General features: G+C 41.1%; 1 protein-coding gene across 7 annotated transcripts in view; it reads right to left on the reverse strand.

Moving 5' to 3' along the window:
- Positions 1–305: 305 nt before the first annotated feature.
- LOC112236359 (guanine nucleotide-binding protein subunit alpha-11) overlaps positions 306–17,401 on the reverse strand; it is a 71,401-nt gene continuing 54,305 nt past the window's right edge. For 5 of the 7 annotated variants that reach the window (XM_042306654.1, XM_024404972.2, XM_024405378.2 and 2 more), the window contains 7 exons: positions 15,934–16,118; positions 14,725–14,879; positions 11,265–11,393; positions 10,654–10,782; positions 8,052–8,181; positions 5,979–6,132; positions 306–5,587 (listed from right to left, as the gene is read on the reverse strand). In XM_042306654.1, the coding sequence (XP_042162588.1) occupies positions 5,397–5,587; positions 5,979–6,132; positions 8,052–8,181; positions 10,654–10,782; positions 11,265–11,393; positions 14,725–14,879; positions 15,934–16,118 (1,073 nt within the window). In that variant the 3' untranslated portion in view covers positions 306–5,396. The remainder of the gene's footprint in view (positions 5,588–5,978; positions 6,133–8,051; positions 8,182–10,653; positions 10,783–11,264; positions 11,394–14,724; positions 14,880–15,933; positions 16,119–17,401) is intronic. The other 2 variants (XM_024405304.2, XM_024405235.2) reach the window with 2 other exon arrangements.

The following is a 17,401-nucleotide window of genomic DNA, read 5'->3' on the forward strand; positions in this document are numbered from 1 at the left end:
GCACTTCTCAACATGCCCAAAACGTCATCCCAGAAATGTAATGGCTAAAGAACTAGCGCCCCTCGTGGAAGGGAACAAATTCCACCTTGAATGAGTACACTAGCTGCATTGAATTTCTGTTATCTATCGTTTCCCACTGTGGTATCAACAACAAATGTCAACCACATAAAATGTATCAAGTTTGTCTTCTGGATGATTTTTTGTTTCAATCATAAAGCCTCATTAAAAGGTGCAGCATAGGCTGTATTTCAAAAGCTAATTGTTCAGAAATGAGTTCATAATATACAGACAGAACACCAGCAGAGTATAGGAACACATTTTATTCCAATTTAAAACAAATACTTTTTCTTTAAAGGAGAAGGCTATGAAAATCATTTTCATGTTTGAATGAGGTTCAGGCAACAGTGGTTGAAATGAAACATACAAAAGAGAAACATGGCTAAAATACTGTAAATCAATACCCATTAGGTCCCTTTTCTGGAGGGCTTCGCATTAATACAGTTTATCCCCCTCCCCCCACCCAAACCATCACATGCAATTAAAATGTGATTTCTTTCAAAACAGCAGTTTATCATTAAATACAGAATAAAATTCACCTTTTTCATTCATTTTAATTTATTTATTCATCTTAATCACATACTTAGTGTTTATTTGTTTTAAAAAGTGGACCATGAAATACATAGGTCCTTATGATTTTTCACAACATTGGCACTTGTTAAGAGTCTGGCTCTACAAAGAAAGGGGATTGGCACATTCATTATTGTACATAATTTACATTTGGTATACTTAAGAAAAAAATACATTACTTTCAATTTATACACCACTACACAAAGTTTATTTAACCTCTTATTTAAAAATCTATCATATTAAGTGCTCCTAAATACAAGAGTTCAGGTAATGCATCAGCCTTACAAAAGAAACAAAAAGATGCAATAAGAGCTTTTAGCATTTCTGTGCATCCATCACATCAGTATGGATCTCAAGAAAAAGCATTAACCATCAAAAGTGTATACACATCTCATAGTACCAACAAAACGTGCTTAAATGAACATGTAAGTTGCATGAATGCAGGAAGTCCCATTGCTGCAGCGCAGGTTCAGTGCATTGACCCGTGAGAAAGAAAGGATTAAAGATCAAGTAAGAGGAGACAACAGCTGATATTCTAAAAAACACAGATGAATCCAACTGCTACAGTATTTTACTCTTTCGGTACCTTCACTTGGCAAAGCATTACAATAAATAAAGTTTAACAGGCTTATTTCAAAATGAACTGTATGGAAAAATGGTGGCAACTGTTTGTATATACTGTAGTGCTAGTCAGTCTATGGCATGGACTTGCCTCAAGTAGTGTATCCCTTCTTCAATCCCCACTGTGCTGGTTTTAGTGACGACAGTACTTCTTCCGTGTTCTCTTACTAGTTATTGTGATGTTCAATTAGTGTGCTGTAGAGGGTGCACATGACACATAGCTACATACACACTGTCCATAGTCCACATGTGGAGAAAACCAATGTACTTGGTTTAAACTAACACTGACTGTATGCTCAGAAAACTCATGGTAGCATTCTCATATCTGCCAACAGCAGGGAGGGAGGCCTGCGCCAGACATTTGTACAGTGTTTTTTAGAGTGAAGCAACCACACAGCACATCATACACCTCAAAACCACTGGATCACAAGCTGATGCAGATACCTACAGTAGAGAGCAAAAGGTGTACAATGTAACTAAATTAATGCAAAACCACTGGGGGGTTACAAGCATGAAGAGAGCCCAGCATGAGTGTCACATGTAGAACTAAACCCTACTCTACCTAAGAAAGTAAACCACAGGTCAAAGGGGATGGAGTGTGCTTCTTGAGGTAACAGAGCAGCAGAGAAGCAGTAACCACTCTAAAACAATTCAAAAACAAGCTGCCTTGTTGGTGGTGATCTGAAGTACCACTGGCAACATCTCAGTCCAGCCTGCCCTGGCAAGAGACTTTCGTACTCCTGAGAGAGAAATGAAAACTTGCCTACAAGCTCAACTATTTAAACCAAAAACATCCGTTCAGACATATGCAATCACGACAAAAAGTATGTTCAAATTTAGTTGAAAGCCTCATCTGCAGTTGTACAGGAAGCATTCATATTTCTGCTTTTTATGTACAGTTCACAAATAATGTGGTATATAAAGTATTAGGTGTGGGACCATTAACAAAGAAAGGCCTTCAAATACAAGTTATGCAACACCAAACATCCCTGACAACTCACAAGCTGCCTTCACGACAAGGCCGCCTCCACCGTGGGTTGGCCAAATGACAAGGTATTACAAAATGTCCAACATGTTTCAACATTTTTAAATCACTGTGGCACTTAATTAAGTCAAAAAAAAGGTCATACTTTTCCACCTTCAGTGAAAGCAACATTTATAGATATTTCCATGAATTGCACAAACCATTTAACAACTGGGGTAGAGAATGTAGAGGAAAGGTAAAAGTTGGACCTTTCAGCCAGGCTAGTATACAGTGGACATTAGTTAAGGGGGACTGAAACGTATACCCAAGCCAACATTATGGGTAAAACATTCTTAGGTTGCAATTCAATGTAATTGTAAACACACAGCAAGATCTTAAACAGAGCACAAACTTCACTTTGCAGGGTAAGTGATTGCCATGTACAGTAGAATGTGAAAAATATTTGGGCACCCTGCACTCAATTTGGCCATTATTTTTGGCACCAAAAATACAAAATATGAAAAACAAGTCTGCATTCATGATAACTCTAAAGTGTTAAGTTTCACCTAACCGCTCTCACCCAACGCTCTCTGGAGTGCAAATAGCTCCGTGGCAATCATATGTCTTCCAGTCCTGGTCTTTCTTAGTATATAAATGTCAAGCATAGAAACATGACTAGTAGGGCACATAAAACACAAACCATCCACAACAATGGACTAAAGCCAAGCTGAAGACATGAATGGCAGGTGGGAACGGAAGAGCAGACTAAAGATTGGCTGAGGCAGGCAGCTATGCGATCCCCTCGTGGTTTTACTAGGCTCTGCTCAGGCCCAAACAGGCTGGTCAAAGTTTACAGGCAAATAGCCAGCAGAATTCATCCTCCAATGATCACCAACTGGCATCCCTGGATAGTTTGCACTCAACCTGTGGCAATGGCCTTCCCCTTGGCATCAACACACCCCAACACTGGCTCCCTGATTCATAACACTCACTTTAATTGCACCTATTGCTCTATATCATTCATAGAGTCCTTTAATTCTCTGTCAACTTTGCTAGTAGTAGCCCTTATAATGAAAACTCACCTGAATTACGTTAAAGACAAAATAGCAATCTATCGACATATTGTTAGCTATGGAATCTTAACTATCAAGCAAAAGACAAGATATGGGATTAAAAACAAATACCAAACTAAAATCTTAAAATTACAAAAATGCAAGCACAGACCAGTTAAATTCAACCACTGATGAGTCTCTTTTTTTCTATTTGCATAATGCACCAACCCAAAATGGAAAAGAATTTTCCCATTCTCAAGCATTTCAAAATTGAAGCAGAACATAACTGCAACTACAAAGTATGAGGTCTCTAAAGAAAGGTAGATCACATGCCGATAAAATCATATTTTTTTAACAGCAGTATGGACCCTGTCTCTCCCAGTCTCCCATCTGATGGAGACACTTCTAGATGGAAGTAGGGAGGAAGAGTCAGATGAACAACATCTAGAGCTCTGGTCCATAAATTAGACAAATAAAAAAAAACACTTCTCTAATTTATCACTACCATTTCTCAAAATATTGGCCAAATAGGGAAAAAATATCCAATACCTTTAACAAAGAGAAGCTGTACTGACACCGTGTAGAGGACCAACTTGTGACTTAAGTTAGCTGGCAGCACTAAAGATTTCTTTATTACAACAAACTATTGCTCCTTACTACTCCTTTATGTCATCTGCACAAGTACAGCAAGTTGTTTACCTTCATTGGAAGATTCACAGAAACACACTATCAAACAATTGTAATTAATTAGGCAATTGTCCAAAAGAAACGGTATAGTACGGCAAATATAAATTAGTTTTGCCTAAATTAATGTACCAAACTTTTCAATGCAACTATAAGAGAAGACATGTAAATATACACATTTCGTTTCAGTCATCTCCATCACCCCATTCCCCAACGAGTTGATTTTGTTCATCGTATCTGAAAAGTTTTGGGGGATGTAACTGATACTGGCAACTTGATTGTATCTACAGCAAACAAAACATTTGGCAAATGGTACAGCATTTTAAGGAGTAAAAATCATGACAAATTAAATCTAAATAGTGCTGCAGTTTATTCATATTGTCGTTTTAGAATGTTACAAGATGCTGCCAATTCAACAAGGGGTTCTGTGAAAAATTGTGTAAATTATGTTTTGTCTGACGGACAGGGGAGCAGCGGATTAAGGAGGAAACTTTAACAGTTTCCAATCATGTAGGTTCCATCCTCTATTGGATAATTGTGACTTTCCTCTTGGAAATGAGAAACGCTGCGGTCTTGTTCATCTTTAATTAACATCATTGGGACAGCGGTAGTAGCAATAGTAATAGTCAATAAACTCACCTAAAATAATTCTTAATATACACAGATCAATTTACTTCATCTCTCCCACCCTTGCTCTGTCTATGTGTGAGCATCCACTTGATTGTAACACACACTTTTTACATTCAACAGTGCAAGGTGACTTCTAGCATAGCGTGAGATTTGGAAAAAAACACACACCTCAAAGACGATGTAGAGTTGAGCTTCCCCCCCACACCTCAGCACCACCCGCACCTGCTCCAACGATTCTATGCAGTTACCCACAACCCTCTGCAGACTGGTGGGTGGGTGCCCAGCCCTGGGTGGGTGCCCAGCCCCCCCCCCCCATCCCACAGACAGACCCTGCTGACTGTGAAGGGGGGACACTGGCTTTTTCCTGCTTTCCTACACCTCAGCTCTCCTTCCTTTAAATCACCCAAGCCACCAAATCAAACAGACTTCTACCTACCAACCTACCTACCCACCCCCAAGCCCCCCTCCTTTAACAGGGGTGACCCAGAGACGCAAGCCACACCAGGTGACAAATGAGAGCTGTCAACCACCAAGTCAAGTCAGTGGAGGGATGCAGGCTGCAGTGGGCAGGGAAGAGAGGAGTGGGGGGAATGACTGGAGCTGGAAAAATACATCCAATTAAACCATAGACAAGGAGCAGGAGGATGTTGGGACCAGGGGTGAATAGAACCTGGAATATATTACGCATGTGTGATCAAGAGTGTGTGTGTGTGTGTGTAAATGCATGTTGGTGAATGTGTCTGCGTGTGTGTTAGTGCAGGTGTGTGTGTAGATGTGTACTCTGTGCTGTGTGTGAGGTTTCTCTCAATTTCTCTCTCTCACACCAGGTTGTACTCCTTCAGGTTGAGCTGCAGGATGGTGTCTTTGACAGCAGCGAACACAAAGCGGATGTTCTCTGTGTCCGTGGCGCAGGTGAAGTGGGAGTAGATGATCTTGTCGCTGTCAGGGTTCAGGTCCACAAACATCTTCAGGATAAACTCCCGGCCTGCCTGAGCGTCTCTCTGGGGCCCTAGGGGTACACACACACATTATCCCAAAGCTACAGGCAACAGGACACATCACTGTGTACCTGTGCTACCAACGAACACACAACATTTTAAATTGAAAGGACGACATGTTACATGATCTCAAAAGGTAAGCGATTTAAATCCTGAATGGTGTGAATTTGTATTACATTTCAGTTCATTGTCTAGCCACACGGTGTCACTAAATACTAACAAAAATACATTCAGGTCTGTTCATGCCACCTGTAGAGTTTGAAATGAATAATGTTCCAATAATAAATAAATAAATCATGCATTATATTTGATAATTTGCCTCAGTAGCTAGATACTGGTACTAGACATGGCCACATTAGCCAGTGCAGAGAGGTTCTAGGATAAAGGTAAAGAGTCGTTTACCATCAAACTCTGGGAAGTAGTCGACCAGGTGGGAGTAAGTGATCTTCTCCTCCAAGAGGTCCTTCTTGTTGAGGAACAGGATGACGGAGGAGTTCTGGAACCAGGGATATGTGATGATGGTCCGGAACAGAGCCTTGCTCTCCTCCATCCGATTCTGACAGAGAAAGAGGGAGGTAGAGCGATTGGGACAGAAAGGAGAAAGGAAAGGATGGTCAGAACTCGCTTGGTTCCTTTATTTGATCTATATAGGCTATGCACAAAGTAGTCTATTTTGCATAGATAAAAATATAATCACAGTGACTGTTCAAACAATAAACCAAAGAACTTTGAGGCCTTCAAGTCCACCCAAAAGGTACTTTGTTTAGAAGTAATATCTACGTGATTCCAGGCTATTTTGAAACGGTAAAAACAGCTGCTAGCAATGTGCTTTTTCTCCGTGAGCAAACATGATAAATGTTCTATTTTTGCTGATATGGGAGCGAATACATTCAACAGTATATCAAAACTGGAAATTTTTTGTAGGTTGCACTGGCAAGTACAAGAATATTTGCCAGGGTATATTATTTCATTATAAATCTGATTATTTCACATGGGGGAGATGTGAGAAGCTAAAATGCTAGCTTGCTTGCAGTTTTTAGCAAGCTGCTAGCAGAGTAGCCTACAGCCAAATGGCAGGCACAAAATAAGGGAATGTAAAACAAACCTAAACTTTTATTACATGTAGCTATTATTAAAATATGCAATTGGTTTTCTTGCTTTGAAATGAGCCAACAGTGGTGATGTTTTTAGCGTGATTATTAGGTTAATGAAAAACAAACAAGTTTTCATTATTCTATATCATGCAAAAACATTTCAAAATATGCTAATTAGTGTTAACATTTTGTTCTGTTCAATAATCTAAAAATCAACTAATTTATTGCTTTCAATTCATCCATTGGGCCAAAAAACTTGACAGTAAATGTTACTTATCCTATGAAGAAACAACCCCTTCTCTACTAGAGCAAACCCATATATTTGGTGGCAGGTAGCGTAGTGGTTAGAGCGTTGAGCCAGTAACCGAAAGGTTGCTAGATTGAATCCCCGAGCTGACAAGGTAAAAATCTGTTCCCCGGTAGGCCGTCATTGTAAATAAGAATTTGTTCTTAACTGACTTGCCTAGTTAAATAATAAAAACTTTGGTCATTCATGAGCTCATATTAATCCAAGATACTGCTTGATTTAATAACAGTTCTAACAAAATAGTGAATCTAGCCTAACAAAAAAATAATAATCTGGTTAGAAAACACATGGCCAATTGCCACTGCATACAACTCAATTCAGTGTAATTTTAAATTCCTGACTGCACTTGATAAGTGTGAAACAATCATATGGCTTTCAAAATATCATTGTACCCTAGAGACCAATTTACAAAGACTCCCATGGCATTTATAGGAAATAAAGGTGGGGTAGTGATGAGATGTATTACTCCCATCCTCCAAATAAGTTCACCAAATTTTGGGGGGAGGAATCAATAAATATGTAGTTGAAAAATATAATGGGTGGAGTAATGCGCATGTTAGGATTAACTTTGCTCTTGTGAGCTTGCTGTGGTCTGCATTAAGTCTATGTGAGAGCAGATCTTTGGCATTATATAATCCCATTATCCATGCAGAGGCACCCATTCTGTCTGTGTGTAAGGAGGGCCTGCTCTGCTGCTCCTGTGACATGATGTTTACTGTCAGATCAGGTAGATCCAGTAGCGAGAGCAGCGCAGGAGGATGTGGATGTCTCTACCCTCCAAAATACTCCGCTCTGCTCCGCCTGGCAACGTGGTGCAGTGCTGTATGAAACACTCTGTCATATGACCCATCAGACAGTTTGTTGTTCTAAACCAGCTCTCTCCGATGACTAAACAGCCTGATCATATTATCCTCATTTCATCTGGAGGTGCAGTCAAAGGGACACCAGCAAAATGGAAAACAAAACAAAACAGACTCATACACAAACAAGCAGGATATAAGAAGCTACTATCTACCATATGATTGTAAATAAGAGACTAATGACAGTGTGCCTGGTGTGTGTGTTCAATCTCACCTCGTTATCAGACTCCACCAGAACCTGGTCGTACTCGCTGAGGGCAACCAGGAACATGATGGACGTGACGTTCTCAAAGCAGTGGATCCACTTCCTCCTCTCTGACCTCTGACCCCCTACATCCACCATCCTGATTGGACAGGACCCAGATGGAGAGATGAATATAGGAGAGAAGTTTTCAAAATTAGGCTAAATTCAGACATTGATGGCAAGTTAAAAGGGTTTTTTATTGTGGTAACTAGGGTATCCAACTAAATCATTTGGTGAAACTTAAACATTTGAGGTTAGTCCCATTATCACCTTTTAGGATTCATAATGCCCAAAATCTAGCAATGAATACGGTTAACTGACAAACAAAGCAAAAATATAATGGATATCAAGGAATTAAAATGATTGTTACATTGGGAACAGTACTTATAATGCAATAAGATGTATACCCTTCTGATCTGCTTTTAAAATACATCAGTGCAAAGAAGCACTCAAACCCACTTGATTGTGTTTACCATCATATACAACTGTTTGGAAAACATGATTATGTAGACATTATGTTCCTTTATGGTCAGGATTGTCAGTTAGGCAGTTATATGTTAACGTATGAGAATTAAACAAATTAAACGCATGTACAGTAAACATACTGTACATGCGACATGCATTATGCTATCAATAACTTAAATTGATCATTAAGTTGGATAACTTATTATGCACTAATGCAACATACAGTACAGTAAATCAAAGAAAGTGCAAGGACAGGTTAAACGACCCAAGTTGAACCAAAAAGAAAAGAGAAAAGGTGTGCCCTGTGCAGAGCCACATCCCAGCCCATTCCCAGCTAAATGGATGCAGGTGTGCCAGAGAGGTCAGATCGGGACGGCATTATCCCACTTGGAAGCAGCATCTAAGTCAGCCAGTGAATTCAGATTCAGAGCACAAGCCCAGCAGCAGTGTGGGGAGGTAGGCCAGTGCAAAAAGGAGAGAGGAAAGGGGGGTTAGAGGGGAGAAGGGGAGGATACAGAGAGGGAAAGAAAGAATACAGGGAGAGGGGAAGAATGGGAGAGCAGAGGGCACCTCCATCACAGATCAAGCATGGGTACCGAGTGGAGGCAAGGATTTGGGAATACCGCTACAGTTGTTTTCCAAACATTATTTTCATGGATTTCATAGAATTTTGCATTTATAGATGATGGATCAGATTAGCCATCATGCAACTCAGAAATCCTCCTATTTTCCAACAGTGGTTTAGTTGATGGGAGAGATCTATTAGTCTATATCCATCTTATCAAAGGAGGATCAGGGTTTCTTTCGTAGCCTAGTGAGCAGCAGCTACCGCTGTCCGTCCCTGGCTGGCTCGTCCGCAAAGTGAGAAGGGGGGGAGGCGTTGATAAATGGGGTCCTCTAGGAATCCTGCCTAAAATAAAAGCTCCTTCGCATCAGCCGGCCTCCTTTCCTGTAGCAGTGATGGGTGACCTACTTAGAAGGATAGGCTCTCCTATGGAGGATGAGCCCAGAGAAATCATGACATTCTCAACCACTTCAAAAAGGCAAATAAGAGAGGGAAGCACCACGGCCGAACGCAGCAGACATACATGTTTACTTTGTCCTCATGAAAGCCTGCCTTGTGCAGCTCCTGTGAGTACAACCCGGGCTGGGCTGCACCAGACCCCATCACTCTAACACACATTGGGTTGAGGTGAAGAGGGGGGCTCCTTGCATCACAAGTCTCTCCCCATCTGACTAGCCAAATATTCTCATTGAGATTTAAATGCGGATCGTCTGGATTTGCTTAAATCCTGAGGAATATCTCTGTAATATATTATTATATAGGCTACATGTCCTTAAACACTGCTGTAGTGATTCACAGCCTATCCATCCAGTAGCAGTAGAGTGAAGCGATGGAGGGATCCTCGAGTCCAACCTCATTGTGAGCCTGGGAGTTATTTCTAGCGCTGCTGCGCGTAGGAGGGTCTGACATGCTGGCTTCCTATCGATTTGCACTCTTTTGTAATCGCTCGTTCGCTGGTTTCATCTCCTCATGATTATCCTCTTGGAGGAGGGGGGGGGGCTGTTCTACACCTTGGTGCCCAGTGATCAGTCTCTTCCGCCTGCCCCCCCCTCACTCCCTCAGCTCGACTGGCTTGGCCCAGACGACACTAACAGGCAGCATGCCTGGTTACATCATAATGACACCAGACTGGTTACAGTCCTGGAGTATACGGCTTCTCAACATCCCTGTTATGATGACTAAATCATCAGATGACTAACTGATATTTAGCTCATCATTCTACTCCATCCAGTATTGTACCATGCAAAGCAAGGGGCTGAAGTGTTGTTCAGTGTTCATCTCGAGGATTAAATAGTGACAATTAAGACTTGATGGGCCTGAGACAATTATGATGGGTGGGTAAAAACTGGAGATCAAACAACAATGAGGAATAAAATTAAGCAGCAGGTGAATCAGTGTTCATGTTGATCTTGTGAGGGAGAAAATTATCAATGTTCTCTGATATCACACAACGCACAGTCAACATGAATATTGAAACAATTATGTATTTCAGAGGAAATACAAAACACTAGGAAGGGAGTAAAAGTGTGAATGTCTTTCTACCTGAAAATGATGCTTTGCAAGTCGAAAGGGTATTCAATGATCCCTGTGGTGGGGATGCGAACCCTAAGCACATCTTGTTGGGTTGGTAGAAAGTTGGGTTCTGCAATACGATCCAGATCGCTTAGATAGCTAGAGACCGGGAGAAAGAGACAGGAACGACAGAGAGAGAGAGAGAGAGTGAAGCATGACAGCAGATACCCCCCCCTCCAAAGCAAGTGGACCAGTCAGTCCCAAACAGGAGAACCCATTCCTGAGAGCTCTGGGGGGGGTGACCCTTCACCTGCCACCTCTACCACCTACTAAACCCCCCAATCATCTCCCAGAAAGTGAGTACAGTACCTGATAGCAGCTCTCAGAGACTCTGTTAAACCTTGCATTATATTATATTGAGTTCAAATTGAGGCAGTCCGCAAGTTCAATAAGATCTGGACTAAATACCCCTTTTCCTTTTTTGGTTATAGTTAGGAGTAGTGATTTGGCCTCAGACAAACTCAGAGCTGCTGATAGGAAGGAGTCTCAGAGCACGCTACCAGGACCCAGGGCTGTGCGGCCAGCAGCAGTGGGGGGGGCAGAATAGAGGCGGAGGTATAGGCAGCACTTCACACCAGTACCTGAAGATTACATTCTCCAGGTCAAAAGGGTACTCAATGATGCCAGTAGTGGGCACTCGAACCCGCAGCACATCCTGCTGAGTGGGCACGTACCCCTTGGTCGCTATTCGCTCTAAATCTCTAAGGTAACTGTGGAATGAAGGGGGACACATGACACGTGTGCCTGACGCTGCACAATCACCTGCACACAGACAAAAACCAGGTACACACACACACCCTCTCTCTTTCTCATGGAAACAGAAATACATACAGATAATCACATACATTGCACCCCTTGACGTTTTCCACATTTTGTTGTGTTACAGCCTGAATTTGGAAATTGATTTAATTAAGATGTGTAGTGACCTACACACACACACAGTACCCCATAATGTCAAAGTGGAATTATGTTGTTCAATTTTTACAAATGAATTAAGAATGAAAAGCTGAAATGTCTTAAGTCAATACGTCTTCAGTCCCTTATGGTAAGCCTAAATAAGTTCAGCAGTAGAAAGTTGCTTAAAAACCAGTTATACATTAGGGGGCGCTATTAAAATTTTGGGATGAAAAACGTTCCCGATATTTTGTCATGAAAAGATGCTCGACTATGCATATAATTGACAGCTTTGGAAAGAAAACACTCTGACGTTTCCAAAACTGCAAAGATAGTCTGTGAGTGCCACAGAACTGATGTTACAGGCGAAACCCAGATAAAAATCCAACCAGGAAGTGCCGCATTTTATGAAACCGCCTCATGCCAATGACTCCTTATATGGTTGTGAATGAGCTACGAATGAGCTTACGTTTTCCACGTATTCCCCAAGGTGTCTACAGCATTGTGAAGTCTTTTTACGCATTTCCATTGAAGAATAGCCGTAAGGGAGCATATTTAGCAAGTGGTCACATGGTGTCTCCCACAGAAAAGCTTGCGTAAAATACTGAGGTAGCCATTTTTCCAATCGCTTCTTATGAGAAACCAATTGCCTCGACAGATGTATTATCGAATATATATGTTAAAAACACCTTGAGGATGGATCCTAAACAACGTTTGCCGTGTTTCTATCGATATTATGTAGCTAATTTTGAAAAACGTTCGGCGTTGTAGTGGTAGCATTTTCCGGTCGATTTCTCAGCCAAGCATGATGAGAAACGGGAGCTATTTCGCCTACAAAAATAATATTTTTGGAAAAAAGGAACATTTGCTATCTAACTGGGAGTCTCCTGAGTGAAAGCATCAGAAATTCTTCAAAGGTAAATGATTTAATTTGGTTGCTTTTCTTATTTTGGTGAACATGTTGCCTGCTGCCAGCAGAGCCTAGCATAGCATTATGCCATGATAAACACAAATGCTTGTCTAGCGTTGGCTGTAACGCATATTTTGAAAATCTGAGATGACAGTGTTGATAACAAAAGGCTAAGCTTGTGTTTGAATATATTTCATTCATTTCATTTGCGATTTTCATGAATAGGAAAAGTTTCTAGGGGTATTTATGTCTGCTGCGTTATGCTAATTATTTTGAGGCTATGATTACAATCCCGGATCCGGGATTGATAGTTTCAAGAGTTAACAAGTAAAATAATAAGTTGCAGCAACTCACTCTGTGTGCAATAATAGCATTTAACATTATTTTTTTAATGACTACCTCATCTCTGTACCCCACACATACAGATAATTGTATGGTCCCTCAGTTGAGCAGTAATTTCAAACACAGATTCAACCACAAAGACCAGGGAGGTTTTCAAATGCCTCACAAAGGGCACCTATTGGTAAAAAAATACCTAAACAGACATTGAATATCGCTTTGAGCATGGTGAAGTTTTTAATTACACTTTGGATGGTGTATCAATAGACCCCGTCACTACAAGGATACAGACGTCCTTCCTAACTCAGTTGCCGGAGAGTTGTTCAGAGATTTCACCACGAGGCCAATAGTGACTTTAAAACAGACAGAGTTTAATGGCTGTGATAGGAGAAAACTGAGGATTGATCAACAGTGTGGTTACTCTACAATGCTAACCTAATTGACAGAGTGAAAAGAAGGAAGCCTGTACAGAATACAAATATTCCAAAACATGCATCCTGTCTGCAACAAGGCACTAAAGTAATACTGCAAAAAATGTTGCAAAGATAAACTTTTTGTCCTGAATACAAAGTGTTATGTTTGGGGAAAATCCAATACAACACATTACTGAGTACCACTCTTCATATCTTCAAGCATAGCGGTGGCTGCATCATGTTATGGGTATGCTTGTAATTTGGGAGGTACAGGATAAAACAAACTGAATGGAGCTAAACACAGGCAAAATCATTGAAGAAAACCTGGTTCAGTCTGCTTTCCACCAGACACTGGAAGATGAATTTACATTTCAGCAGGACAAAAACCTAAAACATAAGGCCAAATCTACACTGGAGTTGCTTACCAAGAAGACATTGAATGTTCTTGAGTGGCCTAGTTACAGTTCTGACTTAAAATAGGCATGAACATCTGTGGCAAGACTTGAAAATGGCTGTCTAGCCATGATCAACAACCAACTTGACAGAAGAATTACAAAAATTATGTGCAAATATTGTACAATCCAGGTGTTAAGAGGCTTACCCAGAAAGACTCATTGCTGTCATCGCCGCCAAAGGTGATTCTAACCGGTATTGACTCAGGGGTGTGAATACTTATGTAAATGAGATATTTCCGTACTTAAATGTTCAATACATTTGCTAACATTTCTAAAAGCATGTTTTCACTTTGTCATTATGGGGTATTGTGTGGTGAAAAAAAATAATGGAATCCATTTGGAATTCAGACTGATAAAATGTGGAATAAGTCAAGGGGTATGAATACTTTCTGAAGGCACTGTACATTAATATATTACAGCTGTATCCTGTTACTACTCACAAACTAACGGTAGGCAGTATCCGTTTGTAATAATTATAACTAACCCTGTTAGGGGGGCTGAATCACAATAGCTCAAGTCTTTAGGGCCAAGTAACTTAACATCCTAAAATGGTCCATGTGGACATTTGGGTTCATTTTTACAGTCCTGATAACCTTATCAGTCATAAAAACAGAGTAGCCTAATCACTACATTGATTCTGAGTCATATTACAACAAAGTGTTTTGCCCCTGGAAAGCTATAAGCATTAGCCATGGTGACAAAGTGCTTACTCTGCATTTTAGGGTTGAACAAATTCAGACCTATAATTCTACATAACAAACATGAAATTCAGGTCTCGTTAGGTTAGTTCAAATAGAACTAAGGTGGAGCAGGATGAGAAACGTTGCCGTCTGTTCTTCCTCTTTCCACCTCTGTTTTTTTCCTCTTTCTTTTGGTCTCTTTAAATCTCTCACTTTCTCATACAAAACACTATTTAATAGAGTCAGGGAGAGATGATATTCACTATTATGCTAACTCATTCTCTTCAATTTAAAAATCTCAATCTCTAACCACTGAAGCTATTATGTGTGTATCCCAGAAATAGACTTACTATTTGGTTGAGTCCGAGAGCTGATATTCACGTCTGCGGTCATAGGCCTCCTGGATGCCAGGGTCAGTCCAAAGCATCTTTATTGCACTGATGTAGGGCTGCTCGAAGGAACACACCTTCTCCACGTCCACTTCTCGCACAAGCAACGCATTGGACTGGGGGGAGGAAGAGGACACCAGATAGGAGAAACAGTTGGAAAAGAGTAAAAGATTGGACAGTGTCACTCACATTCACTGTAACAGTGCTCCAGGGTTATTTACACATTTCTGCATTCTGATCAGTTAAATCAGAACATGCTAGGTCATTTGTACAGATTATTATCGATCAATTTAGGCCTAAAGACAGACTACTGTCTTGCCATTGATACATTCAGGCCTCTCCTCGGCAGTGACTTAGTGTCTGTACCTGGACAGAGCAGATTGGAGTAGCTGTAGCAGTCCATTACGTTTTATGGCATGGTTTACAGCCACTTTTATGGTCTATTTGAATACGGTTTGCATTTGATGATGAGGACATATAAAGCTGTGGCTGGACAATTCGATGCGGAGATTACCAGCCAACAGTTGCCAGTGAGCGGTCCTATGAGTGGATGAGAATTCAGACAATGCCAGAAGGGAATTAGTCCGTAGCTGATTTTGTAGTAGTATTCCCCACCTAGGCTATAGAAGTCCTGATGGGTGCACCTCCGGTTCACCAGTCCTAATTCAAATACATCAATTTCACTTGCTATGGATATCTGCATGCAATGCCAAGTTACATGCATACAGTTGAAGTTGGAAGTTTACATACACTTAGGTTGGAGTCATTAAAACTCGTTTTTCAACCACTCCACAAATTTCTTGTTAACAAACTATAGTTTTGGCAAATTGGTTAGGACATCTACTTTGTGCATGACAAGTCATATTCCCAACAATTGTTTACAGACAGATTATTTCACTTATAATTCACTGTATCACAATTCCAGTAGGTCAGAAGTTTACATAGACACTAAGTTGACTGTGCCTTTAAACAGCTTGGGAAATTCCAGAAAATGATGTTATGGCTTTAGAAGCTTCTGATAGGCTAATTGACATCATTTGAGTCAATTGGAGGTGTACCTGTGGATGTATTGCTGCTCCCATTAGTGATCCCTAGTGTAGCCTCTAGATATATAATGAAATACATTGTCCAATGAGTTGACCCCAATACCTATCCCCAAGTCAGACTCACCTTGTTCTGTTCATACTTGTACTGGATCTTGAGGGTCTCGGAGGCCCGGATCATGGACTGCATGGAGGTGAAGATGTTCTGGTACACCAGCTTGGTGAAGCCTCTTTTGTCCTCGTCAGTGTAGCCCGTCCCATGGATGATGCGCATCTGTTTGATGAATGTGCTCTTGCCACTCTCGCCAGTACCTGAGTAGACAGAGAGGACAATGAACAGATTAGGCCAGGGGCTCCCAAATAGATTCAGTTTGAGAGTGTAGTCCACTATCCAAGACACTGCAGTACTCTTTTATCCACAGAGAAATATGTTGTATCCCTCACAGCGCAGATACAGTCGCCCTATGTTTAAGATTGAATCCATAGCCGTGAAACTGCCATGTCCATTTGCAAAATTACGAGGAAGTTACTTGAAATACCACATTTTTCCCCCTCGGACATCATTGCACATGCAGTTGAACAGCAGGGTATGTACGATTATTATTATTTTTTACCATGAATGATGGATGCTGGATGCAGTGTTTCCTACTTACAAAGCATGTAGAGGTCTGTAATTTTTATCATAGGTACACTTCAACTGTGAGAGACGGAATCTAAAACAAAAATCCAGAATATCACATTGTATGATTTTTAAGTAATTAATTTGCATTTTATTGCATGACATAAGTATTTGATACATCAGAAAAGCAGAACTTAATATTTGGTACAGAAACCTTTGTTTGCAATTACAGAGATCATACGTTTCCTGTAGTTCCTGACCAGGTTTACACACACTGCAGCAGGGATTTTGGCCGACTCCTCCATACAGACCTTCTCCAGATCCTTCAGGTTTCGGGGATGTCGCTGGGCAATATGGACTTTCAGCTCCCTCCAAAGATTTTCTATTGGGTTCAGGTCTGGAGACTGGCTAGGCCACTCCAGGACCTTGAGATGCTTCTTACGGAGCCACTCCTTAGTTGCCCTGGCTATGTGTTTCGGGTCGTTGTCATGCTGGAAGACCCAGCCATGACCCATCTTCAATGCTCTTACTGAGGAAAGGAGGTTGTTGGCCAAGATCTCACGATACATGGCCCCATCCATCCTCCCCTCAATACGGTACAGTCGTCCTGTCCCCTTTGCAGAAAAGCATCCTCAAAGAATGATGTTTCCACCTCCATGCTTCACGGTTGGGATGGTGTTCTTGGGGTTGTACTCATCCATCTTCCTCCAAACACGGCGAGTGGAGTTTAGACCAAAAAAACTATATTTTTGTCTCATCAGACCACATGACCTTCTCCCATTCCTCCTCTGGATCATCCAGAGGGTCATTGGCAAACTTCAGACGGGCCTGGACATGCGCTGGCTTGAGCAGGGGGACCTTGCGTGCGCTGCAGGATTTTAATCCATGATGGCGTAGTGTGTTACTAATGGTTTTCTTTTAGACTGTGGTCCCAGCTCTCTTCAGGTCATTGACCAGGTCATGCCGTGTAGTTCTG

The sequence above is a fragment of the Oncorhynchus tshawytscha genome, linkage group LG01 (genome assembly GCF_018296145.1).
Source record: "Oncorhynchus tshawytscha isolate Ot180627B linkage group LG01, Otsh_v2.0, whole genome shotgun sequence".
Taxonomy (NCBI): Eukaryota; Metazoa; Chordata; class Actinopteri; order Salmoniformes; family Salmonidae; genus Oncorhynchus; species Oncorhynchus tshawytscha.